Source organism: Hypanus sabinus, unplaced genomic scaffold (assembly GCF_030144855.1).
Source record: "Hypanus sabinus isolate sHypSab1 unplaced genomic scaffold, sHypSab1.hap1 scaffold_474, whole genome shotgun sequence".
In the NCBI taxonomy this organism is placed as follows: Eukaryota; Metazoa; Chordata; class Chondrichthyes; order Myliobatiformes; family Dasyatidae; genus Hypanus; species Hypanus sabinus.
In genome coordinates, this window is record NW_026781345.1 from 1 (window position 1) to 25,863 (window position 25,863).

The 25,863-nt window shown below is 55.6% G+C and overlaps 1 protein-coding gene across 1 annotated transcript in view; it reads left to right on the forward strand.

The window, feature by feature from the left end:
- The first annotated feature begins 1,168 nt into the window (after nucleotides 1-1,168).
- The window catches only part of LOC132389109 (DBH-like monooxygenase protein 2 homolog), a 43,102-nt gene continuing 18,407 nt past the window's right edge, over nucleotides 1,169-25,863 (forward strand). The window contains exons 1-3 of the mRNA XM_059961542.1: nucleotides 1,169-1,263; nucleotides 2,596-2,655; nucleotides 19,806-19,936. Coding sequence (XP_059817525.1) covers nucleotides 1,177-1,263; nucleotides 2,596-2,655; nucleotides 19,806-19,936 — 278 coding nt within the window. The 5' untranslated portion in view covers nucleotides 1,169-1,176. The remainder of the gene's footprint in view (nucleotides 1,264-2,595; nucleotides 2,656-19,805; nucleotides 19,937-25,863) is intronic.

The window sequence follows — 25,863 nt, forward strand, 5'->3', positions numbered from 1 at the left end:
AGGGAAGAGGGCGGAGGAGTTGGCGGGGTATTGGGCGCCTTGGGGCGTGAGGGGTAAAGCGGGAGAAAAGGAGGAGAGGAAGAGAGAACGAAAGTGGGGTGAAGGAATGGAAATAAGGGGTGATAACTGAGGAGGGGGAGAGACGGGTGGGGAGAGAGAGCGAAAGGGGGGCAGTGAGAGTGAGTGAAAGATGGGGAGGGAGTGAGAGAGGTGTAGAGGGATGGCGAAGCGGGAGAGAGGTGGTGGTGGAGTGTCCGGAAAAGGTGGTAGAAGAGGGGGCAGGGCAGGGAAGGTGGAGGGATCGGACGAGGGATGTGTTGACAGAGGGAGTCTCTCCCATGGGGGTTCATTTTTCCCTCTGTCTCTCAGGCTCCCTACTCCCCTCCATCACGCGTCTCCCGTGCACATTGGTCACGGGGGTGGAGGGGAGAGAGAGAGAAAGGGGGCGGGGGGGAGAGTGAGACACAGAAGGCGAGCAGGGAAAGGGAGGGGAGGGGCAGAGCGGGAAATGAGAGGGGGCGGAGGGAGAGCGGGACGGGAGACAGCGGGAGAGGGGGGAGGGAGAAAGATAGGTGGCAGAATCGTGAGGTGCGGGGAGAGCAAAAGAAAGGGGGGAAGGAATGGTGGGAAAAGGGAAAGGCGGAAGGAGAGGGAAACGGTGACAGTGGAGACTTGGGGCCCGGAGGCAGAGGGAGCCTCGCCCTCGGGACGCGGACACAAGGGCGTTAACCCATCGGGCGCAGGGACCCTCGGGGCGCCTCCCCTCGGGCACCCGGACACTGAAGGGTTCTCTCCGGGGGTGCAGCGCTAGCCGGAGCGCACCCGGCAAATCCTAAAGGGGGGAAGAAATCCGAACGGAACAGCTGATTAATTCGGTGCCGCCCGGGGGCTGTTCGAGTCTCTCAGAAGCTGCAGACCTGCTGGGATCTTTACGCACAACAGACTCTGGAGTTTCCAAAAACAAAAACAAAAATAATAATAATAATAATAATGATAAAATAATCCAGCGAGCGGCTGTTCCGTGAGCGAAAGCATCTTGTTAAATCCACGGCTGTGCGTAAACATCCCAGGAGATCCGGCTGGCACTGCGCCCCTGGAACTTCTGTCGTTCTCTCTTCGCGTCGGGGTTAACGCGCCGTCCGTCTCTCCCCTCCCCTCCCTCTCAGAGACGGCAAGATGCTCCGAGTCCTTCTGGAGGACATGAACTACGACTTCGACCTGCAGGAATGGCGGGCCCTGCAGGAGCCCGTGTCCGTCTCCAGGGTAAGCAACCGCCCACCTTACACATCGGCCGACCGCCAGGTCCCGGGACGCGCGGCCGGGGCCCCCGGGGCTGCGGTGCGGTTGGCACGGCGCCCCCCGACCCCGCCCGCCGCCGGTCAGGGGTTTGTACTTTCACCCCGTGACGGCGCGGGCCAGCCGCCCTCCCCCCCGACCCCTCACCCGGTGCTCCAGTGTCCTCCCACAGTCCAGGTTTAGGGTCAATAAGGTGAGGCCCCGCTCTGTTGCCACCAGCGGCGTGGCGTCGCGCTTCCCGATCGGCGGGAGTGCGCCACCCCAGACTGTCTCGGCCGCCGGCGCAGAGCGGGGCAATTTATCACCCGACGCCGGCGCCCAGAGCCAGACTGGCCCCCAGTCGATCGGGCGAGCTTTTCACTTTGACCAGGCGAAGGAGGCTGAGGGCTGACTGGGAGGAGGTGCTGGAAGACGGACACGGGACAGAGATTAAGTGGGCAGCCGAGGAAATTTTCCCCAAGGGCGCAAATGGGTCGGGTGCGAGAGGGGAGCGTCTTCGCTTTGTTTTGGCGATGAGAGGAAAGGGGCGGGGGGGGGGGAAGATGTCGTTCATTTTACAGAGGGAGTGGTGGGTGCGTGGAGCGCGCTGCCGGGGGTGTTGGTAGAGACAGGTGGATTAGGGGCACTTAAGGGACAACGAGGGTACAGGTGCGTGGAGAATCATTGACGTGCGTCGTGGGACGCGATGACGCGAGGGGCGCGCAAGACGCCGAGGTCCCTCGAAGTTTCAAAGGTTTGGGAGCTGCGTTCCACGTCAGAGTAATCTGCCCAATCAGCATCCACCGAGACAGGGGCGTGCCCCCAAGGGATGAATGACAGTTAAAAGTCAAAGACTAACCCCCCCCCCACCCCGCAGCTTCCCCCCTCCCGCTCGTAAGCGGAAGCAAGCACAATTTCCCCCTCCCCCGCCCCACCGGCAGCACCGGCACCCGCCACCGACACAGACTTGAAGCGACCCCGCGAGATTGCAGCTGGACCGCGGGCAGGATGATGGGGCAAAGCACACGCCCGCACCCCCCCCCCCACCACCACCTCCCCCAACCCCACCGGATGAACTAAAAGCAAATGGGAGAATGGGGTGGGCGGCCGGATGACCTTCGACGGTCCTGGTCATAACATGCAAGCAACCTCGGCAGAGAGTTTGCAAGGCCGAGGGCGCCGGCAGTCCGGCCAGGACACGCAAGTCACGGAATCCCGCAAGACCAATCACGGTCATGACTGAGTCGGTAACTACACACGTCATAATGGAGATGATAATGATGACGATGACCCTTAATAAGTTTATTTCACTGACGACAGAATGACGTACTGATTACGGAATGCGTCTACAAATCGACGGACCGCACAACTATAACCAAAGTAAGTCCTGCAGCATTGAGGGGGTATATCAGAATGACAGAGAGAGTGTGTGTCAGAGAGTCACGGAGAGTGTCAGAGAGTCACGGAGAGTGTGTGTCAGAGAGTCACGGTGAGTGTGTGTCAGAGAGTCACGGTGAGTGTGTGTCAGAGAGTCACGGTGACTGTGAGTCAGAGAGTCACGGTGAGTGTGTGTCAGAGAGTCAAGGAGAGTGTGTGTCAGAGAGTCACGGAGAGTGTGTGTCAGAGAGTCACGGTGAGTGTGTGTCAGAGAGTCACGGTGACTGTGAGTCAGAGAGTCACGGTGAGTGTGTGTCAGAGAGTCACGGTGAGTGTGTGTCAGTGAGTCACGGTGAGTGTGTGTCGGAGTGTCATGGTGAGTGTGTCAGAGAGTCACGGTGAGTGTGTGAGAGAGTCACGGTGAGTGTGTGTCACAAAGTCACGGTAAGTGTGTCTCAGAGAGTCACGGTGACTGTGAGTCAGAGAGTCAAGGAGAGTGTGTGTCAGAGAGTCACGGAGAGTGTGTGTCAGAGAGTCACGGAGAGTGTGTGTCAGAGAGTCACGGTGACTGTGAGTCAGAGAGTCACGGTGAGTGTGTGTCAGAGAGTCACGGTGAGTGTGAGTCAGAGAGTCACGGTGAGTGTGTGTCAGAGAGTCACGGTGAGTGTGTCAGAGAGTCACGGTGAGGGTGTGTCAGAGAGTCACGGTGAGTGTGTGAGAGAGTCACGGAGAGTGTGTGTCAGAGAGTCACGGAGAGTGTGTGTCAGAGAGTCACGGAGAGTGTGTCAGAGAGTCACGGTAGGTGTGTGTCAGAGAGTCACGGTGAGTGTGTGAGAGAGTCACGGTGAGTGTGTGTCAGAGAGTCACGGAGAGTGTGTGTCAGAGAGTCACGGTGAGTGTGTGTCAGAGAGTCACGGTGAGTGTGAGTCAGAGTGTCACTGTGAGTGTGTGTCAGAGAGTCACGGTGAGTGTGAGTCAGAGTGTCACTGTGAGTGTGTGTCAGAGAGTCACGGTGAGTGTGTCAGAGAGTCACGGTGAGTGTGTGTCAGAGAGTCACGGTGAGTGTGTGTCAGAGAGTCACGGAGAGTGTGTGTCAGAGAGTCACGGTGAGAGTGAGTCAGAGAGTCACGGTGAGTGTGAGTCAGAGAGTCACGGTGAGTGTGTCAGAGAGTCACGGTAAGTGTGTCTCAGAGAGTCACGGTGAGTGTGTATCAGAGAGTCACGGTGAGTGTGTCAGAGAGTCACGGTGAGTGTGTCAGAGAGTCACGGTGAGTGTGTGTCAGAGAGTCACGGTGAGTGTGTGTCAGAGAGTCACGGAGAGTGTGTGTCAGAGAGTCACGGTGAGAGTGAGTCAGAGAGTCACGGTGAGTGTGAGTCAGAGAGTCACGGTGAGTGTGTCAGAGAGTCACGGTAAGTGTGTCTCAGAGAGTCACGGTAAGTGTGAGTCAGAGAGTCACGGTGAGTGTGAGTCAGAGAGTCACGGTGAGTGTGTGTCAGAGAGTCACGGTAAGTGTGTCTCAGAGAGTCACGGTGAGTGTGTGTCAGAGAGTCACGGTGAGTGTGTGTCAGAGAGTCACAGTGAGTGTGAGTCAGAGAGTCACGGAGAGTGTGTGTCAGAGAGTCACGGAGAGTGTGTGTCAGAGAGTCACGGTGAGTGTGAGTCAGAGAGTCACGGTGAGTGTGTGTCAGAGAGTCACGGTGAGTGTGTGTCAGAGAGTCACGGAGAGTGTGAGTCAGAGAGTCACGGTGAGTGTGTGTCAGAGAGTCACGGTGAGTGTGTGTCAGAGAGTCACGGTGAGTGTGTCTCAGAGAGTCACGGTGAGTGTGTGAGAGAGTCACGGAGAGTGTGTGTCAGAGAGTCACGGTGAGTGTGTGTCAGAGAGTCACGGTGAGTGTGTGTCAGAGAGTCACGGTGAGTGTGTGTCAGAGAGTCACGGTGAGTGTGTGAGAGAGTCAAGGTGAGTGTGTGTCAGAGAGTCACGGTGAGTGTGTGTCAGTGAGTCACGGTGAGTGTGTGTCAGAGAGTCACGGAGAGTGTGTGTCAGAGAGTCACGGAGAGTGTGTGTCAGAGAGTCACGGTGAGTGTGTGAGAGAGTCAAGGTGAGTGTGTGTCAGAGAGTCACGGTGAGTGTGTGTCAGAGAGTCACGGAGAGTGTGTGTCAGAGAGTCACGGTGAGTGTGTCAGAGAGTCACGGTGAGTGTGTGTCAGAGAGTCACGGTGAGTGTGTGAGAGAGTCACGGTGAGTGTGTGTCAGAGAGTCACGGTAAGTGTGAGTCAGAGAGTCACGGTGAGTGTGTGTCAGAGAGTCACGGTGAGTGTGTCAGAGAGTCACGGTGAGGGTGTGTCAGAGAGACACGGTGAGTGTGTGAGAGAGTCACGGAGAGTGTGTGTCAGAGAGTCACGGAGAGTGTGTGTCAGAGAGTCACGGTGAGTGTGTGTCAGAGAGTCACGGTAAGTGTGTCTCAGAGAGTCACGGTGAGTGTGTGTCAGAGAGTCACGGTAAGTGTGAGTCAGAGAGTCACGGTGAGTGTGTGTCAGAGAGTCACGGTGAGTGTGTCAGAGAGTCACGGTGAGGGTGTGTCAGAGAGACACGGTGAGTGTGTGAGAGAGTCACGGAGAGTGTGTGTCAGAGAGTCACGGAGAGTGTGTGTCAGAGAGTCACGGTGAGTGTGTGTCAGAGAGTCACGGTAAGTGTGTCTCAGAGAGTCACGGTGAGTGTGTATCAGAGAGTCACGGAGAGTGTGTGTCAGAGAGTCACGGTGAGTGTGTGTCAGAGAGTCACGGTGAGTGTGTGTCAGAGAGTCACGGTGAGGGTGCATCAGAGAGTCACGGTGAGTGTGTGTCAGACAGTCACGGTGAGTGTGTGTCAGAGAGTCACGGAGAGTGTGTGTCAGAGAGTCACGGAGAGTGTGTGTCAGAGAGTCACGGTGAGTGTGTGTCAGAGAGTCACGGTGAGTGTGAGTCAGAGTGTCACTGTGAGTGTGTGTCAGAGAGTCACGGTGAGTGTGTCAGAGAGTCACGGTGAGTGTGAGTGAGAGAGTCACGGTAAGTGTGTCTCAGAGAGTCACGGTGAGTGTGTGTCAGAGAGTCACGGTGAGTGTGAGTCAGAGAGTCACGGTGAGGGTGCATCAGAGAGTCACGGTGAGTGTGTGTCAGAGAGTCACGGTGAGTGTGAGTCAGAGAGTCACGGTGAGGGTGCATCAGAGAGTCACGGTGAGTGTGTGTCAGAGAGTCACGGTGAGTGTGTGTCAGAGAGTCACGGAGTGTGAGTCAGAGAGTCACGGTAGGTGTGCGTCAGAGAGTCACGGAGAGTTTGTGTCAGAGAGTCACGGAGAGTGTGTGTCAGAGAGTCATGGAGAGTGTGTGTCAGAGAGTCACGGTGAGTGTGTCAGAGAGTCACGGTGAGTGTGTGTCAGAGAGTCACGGTGAGTGTGTGTCAGGGAGTCACGGTGAGTGTGAGTCAGAGAGTCACGGTGAGTGTGTGTCAGAGAGTCACGGTGAGTGTGTGTCAGAGAGTCACGGTGAGTGTGTCAGAGAGTCACGGTGAGGGTGTGTCAGAGAGTCACGGTGAGTGTGTGAGAGAGTCACGGAGAGTGTGTGTCAGAGAGTCACGGAGAGTGTGTGTCAGAGAGTCACGGTGAGTGTGTGAGAGAGTCACGGTGAGTGTGTGTCAGAGAGTCACGGTGAGTGTGTCTCAGAGAGTCACGGTGAGTGTGTATCAGAGAGTCACGGAGAGTGTGTGTCAGAGAGTCACGGAGAGTGTGAGTCAGAGAGTCACGGTAGGTGTGTGTCAGAGAGTCACGGAGAGTGTGTGTCAGAGAGTCACGGAGAGTGTGAGTCAGAGAGTCACGGAGAGTGTGGGTCAGAGAGTCACGGTGAGAGTGAGTCAGAGAGTCACGGTGAGTGTGTGTCAGAGAGTCACGGTGAGTGTGTGTCAGAGAGTCACGGTGAGTGTGTGTCAGAGAGTCACGGTGAGTTTGTGTCAGAGAGTCACGGTGAGGGTGTATCAGAGAGACACGGTGAGAGTGTATGTGAGAGTCACGGTGAGTGTGTGTCAGAGAGTCACGGAGAGTGTGTGTCAGAGAGTCACGGAGAGTGTGTGTCAGAGAGTCACGGTGAGTGTGTGAGAGAGTCAAGGTGAGTGTGTGTCAGAGAGTCACGGTGAGTGTGTGTCAGTGAGTCACGGTGAGTGTGTCAGAGAGTCACGGTGAGTGTGTGTCAGAGAGTCACGGTGAGTGTGTGAGAGAGTCACGGTGAGTGTGTGTCAGAGAGTCACGGTAAGTGTGAGTCAGAGAGTCACGGTGAGTGTGTGTCAGAGAGTCACGGTGAGTGTGTCAGAGAGTCACGGTGAGGGTGTGTCAGAGAGACACGGTGAGTGTGTGAGAGAGTCACGGAGAGTGTGTGTCAGAGAGTCACGGAGAGTGTGTGTCAGAGAGTCACGGTGAGTGTGTGTCAGAGAGTCACGGTAAGTGTGTCTCAGAGAGTCACGGTGAGTGTGTATCAGAGAGTCACGGAGAGTGTGTGTCAGAGAGTCACGGTGAGTGTGAGTCAGAGAGTCACGGTGAGGGTGCATCAGAGAGTCACGGTGAGTGTGTGTCAGACAGTCACGGTGAGTGTGTGTCAGAGAGTCACGGAGAGTGTGAGTCAGAGAGTCACGGTAGGTGTGCGTCAGAGAGTCACGGAGAGTTTGTGTCAGAGAGTCACGGAGTGTGTGTGTCAGAGAGTCATGGAGTGTGTGTCAGAGAGTCACGGTGAGTGTGTCAGAGAGTCACGGTGAGTGTGAGTCAGAGAGTCACGGTGAGTGTGAGTCAGAGAGTCACGGTGAGTGTGCGTCAGAGAGTCACGGTGAGTGTGTCAGAGAGTCACGGTGAGGGTGTGTCAGAGAGTCACGGTGAGTGTGTGAGAGAGTCACGGAGAGTGTGTGTCAGAGAGTCACGGAGCGTGTGTGTCAGAGAGTCACGGTGAGTGTGTGAGAGAGTCACGTTGAGTGTGTGTCAGAGAGTCACGGAGAGTGTGTCTCAGAGAGTCACGGTGAGTGTGTATCAGAGAGTCACGGAGAGTGTGTGTCAGAGAGTCACGGTGAGTGTGTGTCAGAGAGTCACGGTGAGGGTGCATCAGAGAGTCACGTAGAGTGTGTGTCAGAGAGTCACGGTGAGTGTGTGTCAGAGAGTCACGGTGAGTGTGTGTCAGAGAGTCACGGTGAGTGTGTGTCAGAGAGTCACGGTGAGTGTGTGTCAGAGAGTCACGGTGAGTGTGTGTCAGAGAGTCACGGTGAGTTTGTGTCAGAGAGTCACGGTGAGAGTGAGTCAGAGAGTCACGGAGAGTGTGTGTCAGAGAGTCACGGTGAGGGTGTATCAGAGAGACACGGTGAGTGTGTGTCAGAGAGTCACGGTGAGTGTGTCAGAGAGTCACGGTGAGTGTGTGTCAGAGAGTCACGGTGAGTGTGTCAGAGAGTCACGGAGAGTGTGTGTCAGAGAGTCACGGTGAGTGTGTGTCAGAGAGTCACGGTGAGTTTGTGTCAGAGAGTCACGGTGAGTGTGTCAGAGAGTCACGGAGAGTGTGTGTCAGAGAGTCACGGTGAGTGTGTGAGAGAGTCACGGTGAGTTTGTGTCAGAGAGTCACGGTGAGTTTGTGTCAGAGAGTCACGGTGAGTGTGTCAGAGAGTCACGGAGAGTGTGTGTCAGAGAGTCACGGTGAGTGTGTGAGAGAGTCACGGTGAGTTTGTGTCAGAGAGTCACGGTGAGTGTGTCAGAGAGTCACGGAGAGTGTGTGTCAGAGAGTCACGGTGAGTGTGTGTCAGAGAGTCACGGTGAGTGTGTGTCAGAGAGTCACGGAGAGTGTGTGTCAGAGAGTCACGGTGAGTTTGTGTCAGAGAGTCACGGAGAGTGTGTGTCAGAGAGTCACGGTAGGTGTGTGTCAGAGAGTCACGGAGAGTTTGTGTCAGAGAGTCACGGAGAGTGTGTGTCAGAGAGTCACGGAGAGTGTGTGTCAGAGAGTCACGGAGAGTGTGTATCAGAGAGTCACGGTGAGTGTGAGTCAGAGCGTCACGGTGAGTGTGTGTCAGAGAGTCACGGTGAGTGTGTCAGAGAGTCACGGTGAGGGTGTGTCAGAGAGTCACGGTGAGGGTGTGTCAGAGAGTCACGGAGAGTGTGTGTCAGAGAGTCACGGAGAGTGTGTGTCAGAGAGTCACGGTGAGTGTGTGTCAGAGAGTCACGGTAAGTGTGTCTCAGAGAGTCACGGTGAGTGTGTATCAGAGAGTCACGGAGAGTGTGTGTCAGAGAGTCACGGTGAGTGTGAGTCAGAGAGTCACGGTGAGGGTGCATCAGAGAGTCACGGTGAGTGTGTGTCAGAGAGTCACGGTGAGTGTGTGTCAGAGAGTCACGGAGAGTGTGAGTCAGAGAGTCACGGTAGGTGTGCGTCAGAGAGTCACGGAGAGTTTGTGTCAGAGAGTCACGGAGAGTGTGTGTCAGAGAGTCACGGAGAGTGTGTGTCAGAGAGTCACGGTGAGTGTGTCAGAGAGTCACGGTGAGGGTGTGTCAGAGAGTCACGGTGAGTGTGTGAGAGAGTCACGGAGAGTGTGTGTCAGAGAGTCACGGAGAGTGTGTGTCAGAGAGTCACGGTGAGTGTGTGTCAGAGAGTCACGGTGAGTGTGTCTCAGAGAGTCACGGTGAGTGTGTATCAGAGAGTCACGGAGAGTGTGTGTCAGAGAGTCACGGTGAGTGTGAGTCAGAGAGTCACGGTGAGGGTGCATCAGAGAGTCACGGTGAGTGTGTGTCAGAGAGTCACGGTGAGTGTGTGTCAGAGAGTCACGGAGAGTGTGCGTCAGAGAGTCACGGAGAGTTTGTGTCAGAGAGTCACGGAGAGTGTGTGTCAGAGAGTCACGGAGAGTGTGTGTCAGAGAGTCACGGTGAGTGTGTGAGAGAGTCACGGTGAGTGTGTGTCAGAGAGTTACGGTGAGTGTGTGTCAGAGAGTCACGGTGAGTGTGTCAGAGAGTCACGGTGAGGGTGTGTCAGAGTGTCACGGTGAGTGTGTGAGAGAGTCACGGTGAGTGTGTGAGAGAGTCACGGTGAGTGTGTGTCAGAGAGTCACGGTGAGTGTGAGTCAGAGAGTCACGGTGAGTGTGTGTCAGAGAGTCACGGTGAGTGTGTCAGAGAGTCACGGTGAGGGTGTGTCAGAGAGTCACGGTGAGTGTGTGTCAGAGAGTCACGGTAAGTGTGTCTCAGAGAGTCACGGTGAGTGTGTGTCAGAGAGTCACGGTGAGTGTGAGTCAGAGAGTCACGGTGAGGGTGCATCAGAGAGTCACGGTGAGTGTGTGTCAGAGAGTCACGGTGAGTGTGTGTCAGAGAGTCACGGTGAGTGTGTGTCAGAGAGTCACGGTGAGTGTGTGTCAGGGAGTCACGGTGAGTGTGAGTCAGAGAGTCACGGTGAGTGTGTGTCAGAGAGTCACGGTGAGTGTGTGTCAGAGAGTCACGGTGAGTGTGTCAGAGAGTCACGGTGAGGGTGTGTCAGAGAGTCACGGTGAGTGTGTGAGAGAGTCACGGAGAGTGTGTGTCAGAGAGTCACGGTGAGTGTGTGTCAGAGAGTCACGGAGAGTGTGTCAGAGAGTCACGGTAAGTGTGTCTCAGAGAGTCACGGAGAGTGTGAGTCAGAGAGTCACGGAGAGTGTGTGTCAGAGAGTCACGGTGAGTGTGTGAGAGAGTCACGGTGAGTGTGTGTCAGAGAGTCACGGTGAGTGTGTCTCAGAGAGTCACGGTGAGTGTGTATCAGAGAGTCACGGAGAGTGTGTGTCAGAGAGTCACGGAGAGTGTGTGTCAGAGAGTCACGGAGAGTGTGTCAGAGAGTCACGGAGAGTGTGAGTCAGAGAGTCACGGTAGGTGTGCGTCAGAGAGTCACGGTGAGTGTGTGTCAGAGAGTCACGGTGAGTGTGTGTCAGAGAGTCACGGTGAGTGTGTCTCAGAGAGTCACGGTGAGTGTGTATCAGAGAGTCACGGAGAGTGTGTGTCAGAGAGTCACGGAGAGTGTGAGTCAGAGAGTCACGGTAGGTGTGCGTCAGAGAGTCACGGTGAGTGTGTGTCAGAGAGTCACGGAGAGTGTGTGTCAGAGAGTCACGGAGAGTGTGAGTCAGAGAGTCACGGAGAGTGTGGGTCAGAGAGTCACGGAGAGTGTGGGTCAGAGAGTCACGGTGAGAGTGAGTCAGAGAGTCACGGAGAGTGTGTGTCAGAGAGTCACGGTGAGTGTGTGAGAGAGTCACGGAGAGTGTGTGTCAGAGAGTCACGGTGAGGGTGTGTCAGAGAGTCACGGTGAGTGTGTGTCAGAGAGTCACGGTGAGTGTGTGTCAGAGAGTCACGGTGAGTGTGTGAGAGAGTCACGGAGAGTGTGTGTCAGAGAGTCACGGAGAGTGTGTGTCAGAGAGTCACGGTGAGTGTGTGTCAGAGAGTCACGGTGAGTGTGTGTCAGAGAGTCACGGTGAGTGTGTGTCAGAGAGTCACGGTGAGTGTGTGTCAGAGAGTCACGGAGAGTGTGTGTCAGAGAGTCACGGTGAGAGTGAGTCAGAGAGTCACGGTGAGTGTGTGTCAGAGAGTCACGGTGAGTGTGTCAGAGAGTCACGGTGAGTGTGTGTCAGAGAGTCACGGTGAGTGTGTGTCAGTGAGTCACGGTGAGTGTGAGTCAGAGAGTCACGGAGAGTGTGTGTCAGATAGTCACGGTGAGTGTGTCAGAGAGTCACGGTGAGTGTGTGTCAGAGAGTCACGGTGAGTGTGTGTCAGAGAGTCACGGTGAGTGTGTCAGAGAGTCACGGTGAGTGTGTGTCAGAGAGTCACGGAGAGTGTGTGTCAGAGAGTCACGGTGAGTGTGTCAGAGAGTCACGGTGAGTGTGTGTCAGAGAGTCACGGTGAGTGTGTGTCAGAGAGTCACGGTGAGTGTGTGTCAGAGAGTCACGGTGAGTGTGTCAGAGAGTCACGGTGAGTGTGTGTCAGAGAGTCACGGAGAGTGTGTGTCAGAGAGTCACGGTGAGTGTGTCAGAGAGTCACGGTGAGTGTGTGTCAGAGAGTCACGGTGAGTGTGTGTCAGAGAGTCACGGTGAGTGTGTATCAGAGAGTCACGGTGAGTGTGTGTCAGAGAGTCACGGTGAGGGTGTATCAGAGAGTCACGGTGAGTGTGTGTCAGAGAGTCACGGTGAGTGTGAGTCAGAGCGTCACGGTGAGTGTGTGTCAGAGAGTCACGGTGAGTTTGTGTCAGAGAGTCACGGTGAGTGTGTGTCAGAGAGTCACGGTGAGTGTGAGTCAGAGCGTCACGGTGAGTGTGTGTCAGAGCGTCACGGTGAGTGTGTGTCAGAGAGTCACGGTGAGTTTGTGTCAGAGAGTCACGGTGAGTGTGTGTCAGAGAGTCACGGTGAGTGTGAGTCAGAGCGTCACGGTGAGTGTGTGTCAGAGAGTCACGGTGAGTGTGTGTCAGAGAGTCACGGTGAGGGTGTATCAGAGAGTCACGGTGAGTGTGTGTCAGAGAGTCACGGTGAGTGTGTGTCAGAGAGTCACGGTGAGTGTGTGTCAGAGAGTCACGGTGAGTTTGTGTCAGAGAGTCACGGTGAGTGTGAGTCAGAGAGTCACGGAGAGTGTGTGTCAGAGAGTCACGGTGAGTGTGAGTCAGAGAGTCACGGTGAGTGTGTGTCAGAGAGTCACGGTGAGTTTGTGTCAGAGAGTCACGGTGAGTGTGTGTCAGAGAGTCACGGTGAGTGTGTGTCAGAGAGTCACGGTGAGTTTGTGTCAGAGAGTCACGGTGAGTGTGTGTCAGAGAGTCACGGTGAGTGTGAGTCAAAGAGTCACGGTAGGTGTGCGTCAGAGAGTCACGGAGAGTTTGTGTCAGAGAGTCACGGAGTGTGTGTGTCAGAGAGTCACGGTGAGTGTGTGTCAGAGAGTCACGGTGAGTGTGTCAGAGAGTCACGGTGAGTGTGTGAGAGAGTCACGGTGAGTGTGTGTCAGAGAGTCACGGTGAGTGTGTGTCAGTGAGTCACGGTGAGTGTGTCAGAGAGTCACGGTGAGTGTGAGTCACAGAGTAACGGCGAGTGTGTGTCAGAGAGTCACGGTGAGTGTGAGTCAGAGAGTCACGGTGAGTGTGTGTCAGAGAGACACGGTGAGTGTGTGTCAGAGAGTCACGGTGAGTGTGTGTCAGAGAGTCACGGTGAGGGTGTGTCAGTGAGTCACGGTGAGTGTGTGTCAGTGAGTCACGGTGAGTGTGTGTCAGAGAGTCACGGTGAGAGTGTGTCAGAGAGTCACGGTGAGTGTGTGTCAGTGAGTCACGGTGAGTGTGTGTCAGTGAGTCACGGTGAGTGTGTGTCAGAGAGTCACGGTGAGTGTGAGTCACAGAGTAACGGCGAGTGTGTGTCAGAGAGTCACGGTGAGTGTGAGTCAGAGAGTCACGGTGAGTGTGTGTCAGAGAGTCACGGTGAGTTTGTGTCAGAGAGTCACGGAGAGTGTGTGTCAGAGAGTCACGGTGAGTTTGTGTCAGAGAGTCACGGTGAGTGTGTGTCAGAGAGTCACGGTGAGTGTGTGTCAGAGAGTCACGGTGAGTTTGTGTCAGAGAGTCACGGTGAGTGTGTGTCAGAGAGTCACGGTGAGTGTGAGTCAAAGAGTCACGGTAGGTGTGCGTCAGAGAGTCACGGAGAGTTTGTGTCAGAGAGTCACGGAGTGTGTGTGTCAGAGAGTCACGGTGAGTGTGTGTCAGAGAGTCACGGTGAGTGTGTCAGAGAGTCACGGTGAGTGTGTGAGAGAGTCACGGTGAGTGTGTGTCAGAGAGTCACGGTGAGTGTGTGTCAGTGAGTCACGGTGAGTGTGTCAGAGAGTCACGGTGAGTGTGAGTCACAGAGTAACGGCGAGTGTGTGTCAGAGAGTCACGGTGAGTGTGAGTCAGAGAGTCACGGTGAGTGTGTGTCAGAGAGACACGGTGAGTGTGTGTCAGAGAGTCACGGTGAGTGTGTGTCAGAGAGTCACGGTGAGGGTGTGTCAGTGAGTCACGGTGAGTGTGTGTCAGTGAGTCACGGTGAGTGTGTGTCAGAGAGTCACGGTGAGAGTGTGTCAGAGAGTCACGGTGAGTGTGTGTCAGTGAGTCACGGTGAGTGTGTGTCAGTGAGTCACGGTGAGTGTGTGTCAGAGAGTCACGGTGAGTGTGAGTCACAGAGTAACGGCGAGTGTGTGTCAGAGAGTCACGGTGAGTGTGAGTCAGAGAGTCACGGTGAGTGTGTGTCAGAGAGTCACGGTGAGTTTGTGTCAGAGAGTCACGGAGAGTGTGTGTCAGAGAGTCACGGTGAGTGTGTGTCAGAGAGACACGGTGAGTGTGTGTCAGAGAGTCACGGTGAGTTTGTGTCAGAGAGTCACGGTGAGTGTGTGTCAGAGAGTCACGGTGAGTTTGTGTCAGAGAGTCACGGTGAGTGTGTGTCAGAGAGTCACGGTGAGTGTGTGTCAGAGAGTCACGGTGAGTGTGTGTCAGAGAGTCACGGTGAGTGTGTGAGAGAGTCACGGTGAGTGTGTGTCAGAGAGTCACGGTGAGTGTGTGAGAGAGTCACGGTGAGTGTGTGTCAGAGAGTCACGGTGAGTGTGTCAGAGAGTCACGGTGAGTGTGAGTCACAGAGTAACGGCGAGTGTGTGTCAGAGAGTCACGGTGAGTGTGTCAGAGAGTCACGGTGAGTGTGTGTCAGAGAGTCACGGAGAGTTTGTGTCAGAGAGTCACGGAGAGTGTGTGTCAGAGAGTCACGGAGAGTGTGTGTCAGAGAGTCACGGAGAGTGTGTGTCAGAGAGTCACGGAGAGTGTGTCAGAGAGTCACGGTGAGTTTGTGTCAGAGAGTCACGGTGAGTGTGTGTCAGAGAGTCACGGTGAGTGTGAGTCAGAGAGTCACGGTGAGTGTGTGTCAGAGAGTCACGGTGAGTGTGTCAGAGAGTCACGGTGAGTGTGTCAGAGAGTCACGGTGAGTGTGTGTCAGAGAGTCACGGAGAGTTTGTGTCAGAGAGTCACGGAGAGTGTGTGTCAGAGAGTCACGGAGAGTGTGTGTCAGAGAGTCACGGAGAGTGTGTCAGAGAGTCACGGTGAGTTTGTGTCAGAGAGTCACGGTGAGTGTGTGTCAGAGAGTCACGGTGAGTGTGTCAGAGAGTCACGGTGAGTGTGTGTCAGAGAGTCACGGTGAGTGTGTGTCAGAGAGTCACGGTGAGTGTGTGTCAGAGAGTCACGGTGAGTGTGTCAGAGAGTCACGGTGAGTGTGTGTCAGAGAGTCACGGTGAGTGTGTGTCAGAGAGTCACGGTGAGTGTGAGTCAGAGTGTCACTGTGAGTGTGTGTCAGAGAGTCACGGTGAGTGTGTCAGAGAGTCACGGTGAGGGTGTGTCAGAGAGTCACGGTGAGTGTGTGAGAGAGTCACGGAGAGTGTGTGTCAGAGAGTCACGGAGAGCGTGTGTCAGAGAGTCACGGTGAGTGTGTGTCAGAGAGTCACGGTAAGTGTGTCTCAGAGAGTCACGGTGAGTGTGTATCAGAGAGTCACGGAGAGTGTGTGTCAGAGAGTCACGGTGAGTGTGAGTCAGAGAGTCACGGTGAGGGTGCATCAGAGAGTCACGGTGAGTGTGTGTCAGAGAGTCACGGAGAGTGTGAGTCAGAGAGTCACGGTAGGTGTGCGTCAGAGAGTCACGGAGAGTTTGTGTCAGAGAGTCACGGAGAGTGTGTGTCAGAGAGTCACGGAGAGTGTGTGTCAGAGAGTCACGGTGAGTGTGTGAGAGAGTCAAGGTGAGTGTGTGTCAGAGAGTCACGGAGAGTGTGTGAGAGAGTCAAGGTGAGTGTGTGTCAGAGAGTCACGGAGAGTGTGTGAGAGAGTCAAGGTGAGTGTGTGTCAGAGAGTCACGGTGAGGGTGTGTCAGAGAGTCACGGTGAGTGTGTGTCAGTGAGTCACGGTGAGTGTGTCAGAGAGTCACGGTGAGGGTGTGTCAGAGAGTCACGGTGAGTGTGTGAGAGAGTCACGGTGAGTGTGTGTCAGAGAGTCACGGTAAGTGTGAGTCAGAGAGTCACGGTGAGTGTGTGTCAGAGAGTCACGGTGAGTGTGTCAGAGAGTCACGGTGAGGGTGTGTCAGAGAGTCACGGTGAGTGTGTGAGAGAGTCACGGAGAGTGTGTGTCAGAGAGTCACGGAGAGTGTGTGTCAGAGAGTCACGGTGAGTGTGTGTCAGAGAGTCACGGTAAGTGTGTCTCAGAGAGTCACGGTGAGTGTGTATCAGAGAGTCACGGAGAGTGTGTGTCAGAGAGTCACGGTGAGTGTGAGTCAGAGAGTCACGGTGAGGGTGCATCAGAGAGTCACGGTGAGTGTGTGTCAGACAGTCACGGTGAGTGTGTGTCAGAGAGTCACGGAGAGTGTGAGTCAGAGAGTCACGGTAGGTGTGCGTCAGAGTGTCACGGAGAGTTTGTGTCAGAGAGTCACGGAGTGTGTGTGTCAGAGAGTCATGGAGAGTGTGTGTCAGAGAGTCACGGTGAGTGTGTCAGAGAGTCACGGTGAGTGTGCGTCAGAGAGTCACGGTGAGTGTGAGTCAGAGAGTCACGGTGAGTGTGAGTCAGAGAGTCACGGTGAGTGTGCGTCAGAGAGTCACGGTGAGTGTGTGAGAGAGTCACGGAGAGTGTGTGTCAGAGAGTCACGGAGAGTGTGTGTCAGAGAGTCACGGTTTGTGTGTGAGAGAGTCACGGAGAGTGTGTGAGAGAGTCACGGAGAGTGTGTGTCAGAGAGTCACGGAGAGTGTGTGTCAGAGAGTCACGGTGAGTGTGTGAGAGAGTCACGGAGAGTGTGTGTCAGAGAGTCACGGAGAGTGTGTGTCAGAGAGTCACGGTGAGTGTGTGAGAGAGTCACGTTGAGTGTGTGTCAGAGAGTCACGGTAAGTGTGTCTCAGAGAGTCACGGTGAGTGTGCGTCAGAGAGTCACGGAGAGTTTGTGTCAGAGAGTCACGGAGAGTGTGTGTCAGAGAGTCACGGTGAGTGTGTGTCAGAGAGTCACGGAGAGTGTGTGTCAGAGAGTCACGGAGAGTGTGTGTCAGAGAGTCACGGTGAGTGTGAGTCAGAGAGTCACGGTGAGTTTGTGTCAGAGAGTCACGGTGAGTGTGAGTCAGAGAGTCACGGAGAGTGTGTGTCAGAGAGTCACGGAGAGTGTGTGTCAGAGAGTCACGGTGAGTGTGAGTCAGAGAGTCACGGTGAGTTTGTGTCAGAGAGTCACGGAGAGTGTGGGTCAGAGAGTCACGGTGAGTTTGTGTCAGAGAGTCACGGTGAGTGTGAGTCAGAGAGTCACGGAGAGTGTGTGTCAGAGAGTCACGGAGAGTGTGTCAGAGAGTCACGGTGAGTGTGAGTCAGAGAGTCACGGTGAGTGTGTGTCAGAGAGTCACGGAGAGTGTGTGTCAGAGAGTCACGGTGAGTGTGAGTCAGAGAGTCACGGTGAGTTTGTATCAGAGAGTCACGGTGAGTGTGAGTCAGAGAGTCACGGAGAGTGTGTGAGAGAGTCACGGTAGGTGTGTGTCAGAGAGTCACGGTGAGTGTGAGTCAGAGCGTCACGGTGAGTGTGTGTCAGAGAGTCACGGTGAGTTTGTGTCAGAGAGTCACGGTGAGTGTGTATCAGAGAGTCACGGTGAGTGTGTGTCAGAGAGACACGGTGAGAGTGTATGTGAGAGTCACGGAGAGTTTGTGTCAGAGAGTCACGGTGAGTGTGAGTCAGAGCGTCACGGTGAGTGTGTGTCAGTGAGTCACGGTGAGTGTGAGTCAGAGAGTCAAGGTGAGTGTGTGTCAGAGAGTCACGGAGAGTGTGAGTCAGAGAGTCACGGTGAGTGTGAGTCACAGAGTCACGGTGAGTGTGTCTCAGAGAGACACGGTGAGAGTGTCTCAGAGTCACTGTGAGTGTGAGTCAGAGAGTCACGGTGAGGGTGCATCAGAGAGTCACGGTGAGTGTGAGTCAGAGAGTCACGGTGAGTGTGTGTCAGAGAGTCACGGAGAGTGTGAGTCAGAGAGTCACGGTAGGTGTGTGTCAGAGAGTCACGGAGAGTGTGGGTCAGAGAGTCACGGAGAGTGTGTGTCAGAGAGTCACGGTGAGTGTGTGTCAGAGAGTCACGGTGAGTGTGTGTCAGAGAGTCACGGAGAGTGTGTGTCAGGGAGTCACGGTGAGTGTGTCTCAGAGTCACTGTGAGTGTGAGTCAGAGAGTCACGGTGAGGGTGCATCAGAGAGTCACGGTGAGTGTGAGTCAGAGAGTCACGGTGAGTGTGTGTCAGAGAGTCACGGAGAGTGTGAGTCAGAGAGTCACGGTAGGTGTGTGTCAGAGAGTCACGGAGAGTGTGGGTCAGAGAGTCACGGAGAGTGTGTGTCAGAGAGTCACGGTGAGTGTGAGTCAGAGCGTCACGGTGAGGGTGCATCAGAGAGTCACGGTGAGTGTGTGTCAGAGAGTCACGGTGAGTGTGTGTCAGAGAGTCACGGTGAGTGTGTCAGAGAGTCACGGTAGGTGTGTGTCAGAGAGTCACGGAGAGTGTGGGTCAGAGAGTCACGGAGAGTGTGTGTCAGAGAGTCACGGTGAGTGTGTGTCAGAGAGTCACGGTGAGTGTGTGTCAGAGAGTCACGGTGAGTGTGAGTCAGAGCGTCACGGTGAGGGTGCATCAGAGAGTCACGGTGAGTGTGTGTCAGAGAGTCACGGTGAGTGTGTGTCAGAGAGTCACGGTGAGTGTGTCAGAGAGTCACGGTGAGTGTGTGTCAGAGAGTCACGGTGAGTGTGTGTCAGAGAGTCACGGTGAGGGTGTATCAGAGAGTCACGGAGAGTGTGTGTCAGAGAGTCACGGTGAGTGTGTGTCAGAGAGTCACGGTGAGTGTGTCAGAGAGTCACGGTGAGTGTGTGTCAGAGAGTCACGGTGAGTGTGAGTCAGGGAGTCACGGTGAGTGTGTCTCAGAGTCACGGTGAGTGTGAGACAGAGAGTCACGGTGAGTGTGTGTCAGGGAGTCACGGTGAGTGTGTCTCAGAGAGTCACGGTGAGTGTGTGTCAGAGAGTCACGGTGAGTGTGTCTCAGAGTCACTGTGAGTGTGAGTCAGAGAGTCACGGTGAGTGTGTGTCAGAGAGTCACGGTGAGGGTGTATCAGAGAGTTACGGAGAGTGTGTCTCAGAGAGTCACGGTGAGTGTGAGTCAGAGAGTCACGGTGAGGGTGTGTCAGAGAGTCACGGTGAGGGTGTATCAGAGAGTTACGGAGAGTGTGTCTCAGAGAGTCACGGTGAGTGTGAGTCAGAGAGTCACGGAGAGTGTGTCTCAGAGAGTCACGGTGAGTGTGAGTCAGAGAGTCACGGTGAGGGTGTGTCAGAGAGTCACGGTGAGTGTGTGTCAGAGAGTCACGGTGAGTGTGTGTCAGAGAGTCACGGTGAGTGTGAGTCAGAGTGTCACTGTGAGTGTGTGTCAGAGAGTCACGGTGTACTGTGTCTCAGAGAGTCACGGTGAGTGTGAGTCAGAGAGTCACGGTGAGTGTGTGTCAGAGCGTCACGGTGTACTGTGTCTCAGAGAGTCACGGTGAGTGAGAGTCAGAGAGTCACGGTGAGTGTGTGTCAGAGCGTCACGGTGAGTGTGAGTAAGAGAGTCCCCGTGAGTGTGTGTCAGAGAGTCACGGTGAGTGTGTCTCAGAGAGTCACAGTGAGTGTGAGTCAGAGAGTCACGGTGAGTGTGAGTAAGAGAGTCCCCGTGAGTGTGTGTCAGAGAGTCACGGTGAGGGTGTATCAGAGAGTCACGGAGAGTGTGTCTCAGAGAGTCACGGTGAGTGTGTGTCATAGAGTCACGGTGACTGTGCGTCAGAGAGTCACGGTGAGTGTGTGTCAGAGAGTCACGGTGAGGGTGTATCAGAGAGTCACGATGTACTGTGTCTCAGAGAGTCACGGTGACTGTGCGTCAGAGAGTCACGGTGAGTGTGTGTCAGAGAGTCACGGTGAGGGTGTATCAGAGAGTCACGGTGAGGGTGTGTCAGAGAGTCACGATGTACTGTGTCTCAGAGAGTCACGGTGACTGTGCGTCAGAGAGTCACGGAGAGTCTGTATCAGTGTGAGGGTGAGTGTGTGTAACAGTGTTAATATGAGTTGTTACCCTGATGGGTGAGGGTATTTGCGGCGTAACGGACTGTGCCTACTCCTCCAGGGTGGTCTGAGTACCCGGGAGGAGATGTGCCTTGCTTTCCTGATGTACTACCCCCGCATGGAGATCGTATCGTGCATGAGCCAAGTTTCCCTTACGGACCTGGGCAGGACACTCAACCTGTCTAGTAAGAGGTATGCTGTACCCTTGTCACTGCAGTTATCCCGCTGCTGTATACCCCATCCAGGCCACTAGATGCCCTCCATCCCATAAACTGCCGAGCGTCAATATTAACTCGGCCTTCCCACTACCGTTTTCGGTAGCTATCTTGGCCTCTCACCCCCAAAACCCTCCCTGTCTCTGTGACTTACCTTACACCCCACCCTATCTCCTTCCTCCCCGTCTCAGTTGCTGACCCTGCACCCCTCCCCGTCTCCGTGGCCCCACTCCTCCCCTATTCCCGTCACTTTCTCCGTCGCCACCTCCCGCCCCTACGCTACTCCCCGTCTCCTTCCACAGACGGACCACACGTATCCCTCTAAACCTTTCCTATCCGTGTCCCTGTCCGAGTGTCGTTAATGTACCTGCCTCGACCACTTCCTCCGGCAGCTCCTTCCACAGACGGACCACCCGTATCCCTCTGAACCTTTCCTATCCGTGTCCCTGTCCGAGTGTCGTTCATGTACCTGCCTCGACCACTTCCTCCGGCAGCTCCTTCCACAGACGGACCACCCGTATCCCTCTAAACCTTTCCTATCAGTGTCCCTGTCCGAGTGTCGTTAATGTACCTGCCTCGACCACTTCCTCCGGCAGCTCCTTCCACAGACGGACCACCCGTATCCCTCCAAACCTTTCCTATCCGTGTCCCTGTCCGAGTGTCGTTAATGCACCCGCCTCGACCACTTCCTCCGGCAGCTCCTTCCACAGACGGACCACCCGTATCCCGCTAAGCCTTTCCTATCCGTGTCCCTGTCCGAGTGTCGTTAATGTACCCGCCTCGACCACTTCCTCCGGCAGCCCCTTCCACAGACGGACCACCCGTATCCCTCTAAACCTTTCCTATCCGTGTCCCTGTCCGAGTGTCGTTAATGTACCCGCCCCGACCACTTCCTCCGGCAGCTCCTTCCACAGACAACCACCCGTATCCCTCTAAACCTTTCCTATCCGTGTCCCTGTCCGAGTGTCGTTAATGTACCTGCCTCGACCACTTCCTCCGGCAGCTCCTTCCACAGACGGACCACCCGTATCCCTCTAAATCTTTCCTATCCGTGTCCCTGTCCGAGGGTCGTTAATGTACCCGCCCCGACCACTTCCTCCGGCAGCTCCTTCCACAGACGGACCACCCGCATCCCTCCAAACCTTTCCTATCCGTGTCCCTGTCCGAGTGTCGTTCATGTACCTGCCTCGACCACTTCCTCCGGCAGCTCCTTCCACAGACGGACCACCCGTATCCCTCCAAACCTTTCCTATCCGTGTCCCTATCCGAGTGTCGTTAATGTACCCGCCTCGACCACTTCCTCCGGCAGCTCCTTCCACAGACGGACCACCCGTATCCCTACAAACCTTTCCTATCCGTGTCCCTGTCCGAGTGTCGTTAATGTACCCGCCTCGACCACTTCCTCCGGCAGCTCCTTCCACAGACGGACCACCCGTATCCCGCTAAACCTTTCCTATCCGTGTCCCTGTCCGAGTGTCGTTAATGTACCCGCCTCGACCACTTCCTCCGGCAGCCCCTTCCACAGACGGACCACCCGTATCCCTCTAAACCTTTCCTATCCGTGTCCCTGTCCGAGTGTCGTTAATGTACCCGCCCCGACCACTTCCTCCGGCAGCTCCTTCCACAGACAACCACCCGTATCCCTCTAAACCTTTCCTATCCGTGTCCCTGTCCGAGTGTCGTTAATGTACCTGCCTCGACCACTTCCTCCGGCAGCTCCTTCCACAGACGGACCACCCGCATCCCTCCAAACCTTTCCTATCCGTGTCCCTGTCCGAGTGTCGTTCATGTTCCTGCCTCGACCACTTCCTCCGGCAGCTCCTTCCACAGACGGACCACCCGTATCCCTCCAAACCTTTCCTATCCGTGTCCCTATCCGAGTGTCGTTAATGTACCCGCCTCGACAACTTCCTCCGGCAGCTCCTTCCACAGACGGACCACCCGTATCCCTCCAAACCTTTCCTATCCGTGTCCCTGTCCGAGTGTCGTTAATGTACCCGCCTCGACCACTTCCTCCGGCGGCTCCTTCCACAGACGGACCACCCGTATCCCGCTAAACCTTTCCTATCCGTGTCCCTGTCCGAGTGTCGTTAATGTACCCGCCTCGACCACTTCCTCCGGCAGCCCCTTCCACAGACGGACCACCCGTATCCCTCTAAACCTTTCCTATCCGTGTCCCTGTCCGAGTGTCGTTAATGTACCCGCCCCGACCACTTCCTCCGGCAGCTCCTTCCACAGACGGACCACACGTATCCCTCTAAACCTTTCCTATCCGTGTCCCTGTCCGAGTGTCGTTAATGTACCTGCCTCGACCACTTCCTACGGCAGCTCCTTCCACAGACGGACCACCCGTATCCCTCTAAAACTTTCCTATCCGTGTCCCTGTCCGAGTGTCGTTAATGTACCTGCCTCGACCACTTCCTCCGGCAGCTCCTTCCACAGACGGACCACCCGTATCCCTCTAAACCTTTCCTATCCGTGTCCCTGTCCGAGTGTCGTTAATGTCCCTGCCTCGAACACTTCCTCCGGCAGCTCCTCCACAGACGGACCACCCGTACCCCTCTAAACCTTTCCTATCCGTGTCCCTGTCCGAGTGTCGTTAATGTACCTGCCTCGACCACTTCCTCCGGCAGCTACTTCCACAGACGGACCCCCCGTATCCCTCTAAACCTTTCCCATCCGTGTCCCTGTCCGAGTGTCGTTAATGTACCTGCCTCGACCACTTCCTACGGCAGCTCCTTCCACAGACGGACCACCCGTATCCCTCTAAAACTTTCCTATCCGTGTCCCTGTCCGAGTGTCGTTAATGTACCTGCCTCGACCACTTCCTCCGGCAGCTCCTTCCACAGACGGACCACCCGTATCCCTCTAAACCTTTCCTATCCGTGTCCCTGTCCGAGTGTCGTTAATGTCCCTGCCTCGAACACTTCCTCCGGCAGCTCCTCCACAGACGGACCACACGTACCCCTCTAAACCTTTCCTATCCGTGTCCCTGTCCGAGTGTCGTTAATGTACCTGCCTCGACCACTTCCTCCGGCAGCTCCTTCCACAGACGGACCACCCGTATCCCTCCAAACCTTTCCTATCCGTGTCCCTATCCGAGTGTCGTTAATGTACCCGCCTCGAACACTTCCTCCGGCAGCTCCTCCACAGACGGTCCACCCGTACCCCTCTAAACCTTTCCTATCCGTGTCCCTGTCCGAGTGTCGTTAATGTACCTGCCTCGACCACTTCCTCCGGCAGCTACTTCCACAGACGGACCCCCCGTATCCCTCTAAACCTTTCCCATCCGTGTCCCTGTCCGAGTGTCGTTAATGTACCCGCCTCGACCACTTCCTCCGGCAGCTCCTTCCACAGACGGACCACACGTATCCCTCTAAACCTTTCCTATCCGTGTCCCTGTCCGAGTGTCGTTAATGTACCTGCCTCGAACACTTCCTCCGGCAGCTCCTCCACAGACGGACCACCCGTATCCCTCTAAACCTTTCCTATCAGTGTCCCTGTCCGAGTGTCGTTAATGTACCCGCCTCGACCACTTCCTCCGGCAGCCCCTTCCACAGACGGACCACCCGTATCCCTCTAAACCTTTCCTATCCGTGTCCCTGTCCGAGTGTCGTTAATGTACCCGCCCCGACCACTTCCTCCGGCAGCTCCTTCCACAGACAACCACCCGTATCCCTCTAAACCTTTCCTATCCGTGTCCCTGTCCGAGTGTCGTTAATGTACCTGCCTCGACCACTTCCTCCGGCAGCTCCTTCCACAGACGGACCACCCGCATCCCTCCAAACCTTTCCTATCCGTGTCCCTGTCCGAGTGTCGTTCATGTTCCTGCCTCGACCACTTCCTCCGGCAGCTCCTTCCACAGACGGACCACCCGTATCCCTCCAAACCTTTCCTATCCGTGTCCCTATCCGAGTGTCGTTAATGTACCCGCCTCGACAACTTCCTCCGGCAGCTCCTTCCACAGACGGACCACCCGTATCCCTCCAAACCTTTCCTATCCGTGTCCCTGTCCGAGTGTCGTTAATGTACCCGCCTCGACCACTTCCTCCGGCGGCTCCTTCCACAGACGGACCACCCGTATCCCGCTAAACCTTTCCTATCCGTGTCCCTGTCCGAGTGTCGTTAATGTACCCGCCTCGACCACTTCCTCCGGCAGCCCCTTCCACAGACGGACCACCCGTATCCCTCTAAACCTTTCCTATCCGTGTCCCTGTCCGAGTGTCGTTAATGTACCCGCCCCGACCACTTCCTCCGGCAGCTCCTTCCACAGACGGACCACACGTATCCCTCTAAACCTTTCCTATCCGTGTCCCTGTCCGAGTGTCGTTAATGTACCTGCCTCGACCACTTCCTACGGCAGCTCCTTCCACAGACGGACCACCCGTATCCCTCTAAAACTTTCCTATCCGTGTCCCTGTCCGAGTGTCGTTAATGTACCTGCCTCGACCACTTCCTCCGGCAGCTCCTTCCACAGACGGACCACCCGTATCCCTCTAAACCTTTCCTATCCGTGTCCCTGTCCGAGTGTCGTTAATGTCCCTGCCTCGAACACTTCCTCCGGCAGCTCCTCCACAGACGGACCACCCGTACCCCTCTAAACCTTTCCTATCCGTGTCCCTGTCCGAGTGTCGTTAATGTACCTGCCTCGACCACTTCCTCCGGCAGCTACTTCCACAGACGGACCCCCCGTATCCCTCTAAACCTTTCCCATCCGTGTCCCTGTCCGAGTGTCGTTAATGTACCTGCCTCGACCACTTCCTACGGCAGCTCCTTCCACAGACGGACCACCCGTATCCCTCTAAAACCTTCCTATCCGTGTCCCTGTCCGAGTGTCGTTAATGTACCTGCCTCGACCACTTCCTCCGGCAGCTCCTTCCACAGACGGACCACCCGTATCCCTCTAAACCTTTCCTATCCGTGTCCCTGTCCGAGTGTCGTTAATGTCCCTGCCTCGAACACTTCCTCCGGCAGCTCCTCCACAGACGGACCACACGTACCCCTCTAAACCTTTCCTATCCGTGTCCCTGTCCGAGTGTCGTTAATGTACCTGCCTCGACCACTTCCTCCGGCAGCTCCTTCCACAGACGGACCACCCGTATCCCTCCAAACCTTTCCTATCCGTGTCCCTATCCGAGTGTCGTTAATGTACCCGCCTCGACCACTTCCTCCGGCAGCTCCTTCCACAGACGGACCACCCGTATCCCTACAAACCTTTCCTATCCGTGTCCCTGTCCGAGTGTCGTTAATGTACCCGCCTCGACCACTTCCTCCGGCAGCTCCTTCCACAGACGGACCACCCGTATCCCGCTAAACCTTTCCTATCCGTGTCCCTGTCCGAGTGTCGTTAATGTACCCGCCTCGACCACTTCCTCCGGCAGCCCCTTCCACAGACGGACCACCCGTATCCCTCTAAACCTTTCCTATCCGTGTCCCTGTCCGAGTGTCGTTAATGTACCCGCCCCGACCACTTCCTCCGGCAGCTCCTTCCACAGACGGACCACAAGTATCCCTCTAAACCTTTCCTATCCGTGTCCCTGTCCGAGTGTCGTTAATGTACCTGCCTCGACCACTTCCTACGGCAGCTCCTTCCACAGACGGACCACCCGTATCCCTCTAAAACTTTCCTATCCGTGTCCCTGTCCGAGTGTCGTTAATGTACCTGCCTCGACCACTTCCTCCGGCAGCTCCTTCCACAGACGGACCACCCGTATCCCTCTAAACCTTTCCTATCCGTGTCCCTGTCCGAGTGTCGTTAATGTCCCTGCCTCGAACACTTCCTCCGGCAGCTCCTCCACAGACGGTCCACCCGTACCCCTCTAAACCTTTCCTATCCGTGTCCCTGTCCGAGTGTCGTTAATGTACCTGCCTCGACCACTTCCTCCGGCAGCTACTTCCACAGAC